The sequence below is a fragment of the Octopus bimaculoides genome, chromosome 6 (assembly GCF_001194135.2).
Source record: "Octopus bimaculoides isolate UCB-OBI-ISO-001 chromosome 6, ASM119413v2, whole genome shotgun sequence".
Taxonomy (NCBI): domain Eukaryota; kingdom Metazoa; phylum Mollusca; class Cephalopoda; order Octopoda; family Octopodidae; genus Octopus; species Octopus bimaculoides.
Window position 1 is genome coordinate 101,682,053 of NC_068986.1, and position 2,032 is coordinate 101,684,084.

General features: G+C 33.6%; 1 protein-coding gene across 2 annotated transcripts in view; it reads right to left on the bottom strand.

Moving 5' to 3' along the window:
- LOC106869714 (2-phosphoxylose phosphatase 1) overlaps positions 1–1,987 on the bottom strand; it is a 134,477-nt gene extending 132,490 nt beyond the window's left edge. For both annotated transcript variants that reach the window (XM_052969015.1, XM_052969016.1), the window contains exon 1: positions 1,356–1,987. In XM_052969015.1, the coding sequence (XP_052824975.1) occupies positions 1,356–1,485 (130 nt within the window). In that variant the 5' untranslated portion in view covers positions 1,486–1,987. The remainder of the gene's footprint in view (positions 1–1,355) is intronic.
- Positions 1,988–2,032: the final 45 nt, after the last annotated feature.

Sequence of the window (2,032 nt, forward strand, 5' to 3'; positions counted from 1 at the left end):
GTGTGTGTGTGTATACATACATACGTGGGGTGGGATGAGGGCCAGAGACGGTGAGAGAAAAGAAATGAAAGCAGTTATGTCAAAGTTAAAGTTTTGTATTTCCTATGATTTTTTTTTTTTTTTTAACAAAAGCAACAATTAGCAGATTTTCGAAACCCCTTACTAATATAAACCTGATTAACTTTAGTAGCGAAATGTGGAGTGTAGAAACGGCGTTCATACAACTTTGGTTACAGAATATGCGGTTATAGAAAAGAAAGAGACACATAATAGTAGCGACACACACGTGTTTGGTGTTTACTTGGTACGTGTGTACGTCTCAATCGTTCTATATATTTTACAACGAAAATAATGAACCCATCACGAGAATAAAAAAGGTTATATAATTGGCATACTTAATGAGTTTATAAAATTGTTATTAATACTTCCATTATAACTTCAAAACAATCACTCGATCCTCAGAGTTTAAATCTTTCTGTTAAATTACGAAGCTTTAAGTAACTTTATGCAAAATCTATGGCCGGTGTGTTTGTGTGTGTGTGCATGCGTGTATTTGTGTATATATAAAGAAAGAGAGAGAGAGAGAGTCAATGAATAAAACAAATGGATGTGCTTCAAAATCGATCCCTCACCTCTGAGCATTAAACAACAGTCACTTATTCTAAATTAATTATCGCAGTGTTCTTTTAATAACATTCATCTACCGTTCTCATCTACATGTACGCTTTAACATGCGTGTACACACACACACACACACATACATATATATATATGTCTCAAATTCACCCAGTATTTAGTAGTAATACGAATAAGTTGACAGCTTTAATAGTTAGGTATAGAGGTATACATATACCATTACTTGTGTGTTTTTGATATATACAAGGTATTGATCGGTAAAAAATAAATAAAACTGCAATGTATAGACAATACAGTTTGGAAACGCGCAACTATAGCTCTCACACAAGCACACACATACATACGTTCGTGCATGCATGTATACATCTATATATATATATATATATATATATATATATGTATATATTTGGTTTTTTTGTCTGGTTGTAATAACGGGGAAAATATTATTCGTTGCAGAATTTAACAAAACAGCGATGAGTCACGAGAAACGTGACAATATTTATATGTATAGCTTCAATTGTATACGATACTTTTGTCCATAATACACATCCAATATATCTGTGCATGTGTGTGTGTGTTTATGGAAAGCGTGTAACAATAAAATTACAGACACGAAGTACTAAGAAAATAATAGACAAAAATAATTCAAAAGCAAATATATAAATATATAGTTTTCAGATTTTTTTTTTGTTTTTTTTTTGGTAAATTCAAATACTTACAGATGGCCCCGAGTGCCAACATCCATAGTCCAAGACAGGAAAGTACAGGACAGCGCCGCACATGAATAGGTCTCATTCCACAGCAACCCTCGGGCGGTAGGAACACCCCTCCGCACGCCAGTCGGCACATATAGCAGGCAGCTCCACGCTCCACGTCGGTGCCGGCTTCACTTCCAAGAAAACTCTAGTGCCCAATACACCAGAAAATATCGGTAACTCCTTGGCTAGCCACGCTGCCAGATCATGAATATTTTTCATATGTTTTCCTTCTTGTGTGTGTTTTCTTATATATGTATATATACTTTATAAATAACAATTATTTTAGACTTCCATTTCTGTTTCAAATCCTATCGTTTCACTTTTTCCTCGATGGTCTGGAGTACCACGAACTCAATATTTTTTTACATTTATATCTTTCGATAGGATATTCGTAGCATTTGTGCACATGTGTGTGTAATGTGTATATATTTCTGTATATATGTAAATAAATGGTTTGTATGTTTACAGGATAGAGAGACAAAGTGAGATCGATAACAAGATTACTAACGGATAAAGAAACGAATATACGCTACGAAAGGCCAAGACTGATTTTATGTAATTGTGCTTGTGTATGTACGTGTTTTATATATGTATATATACTTTATAAATAACAATTATTTTAGACTTCCATTTCTGTT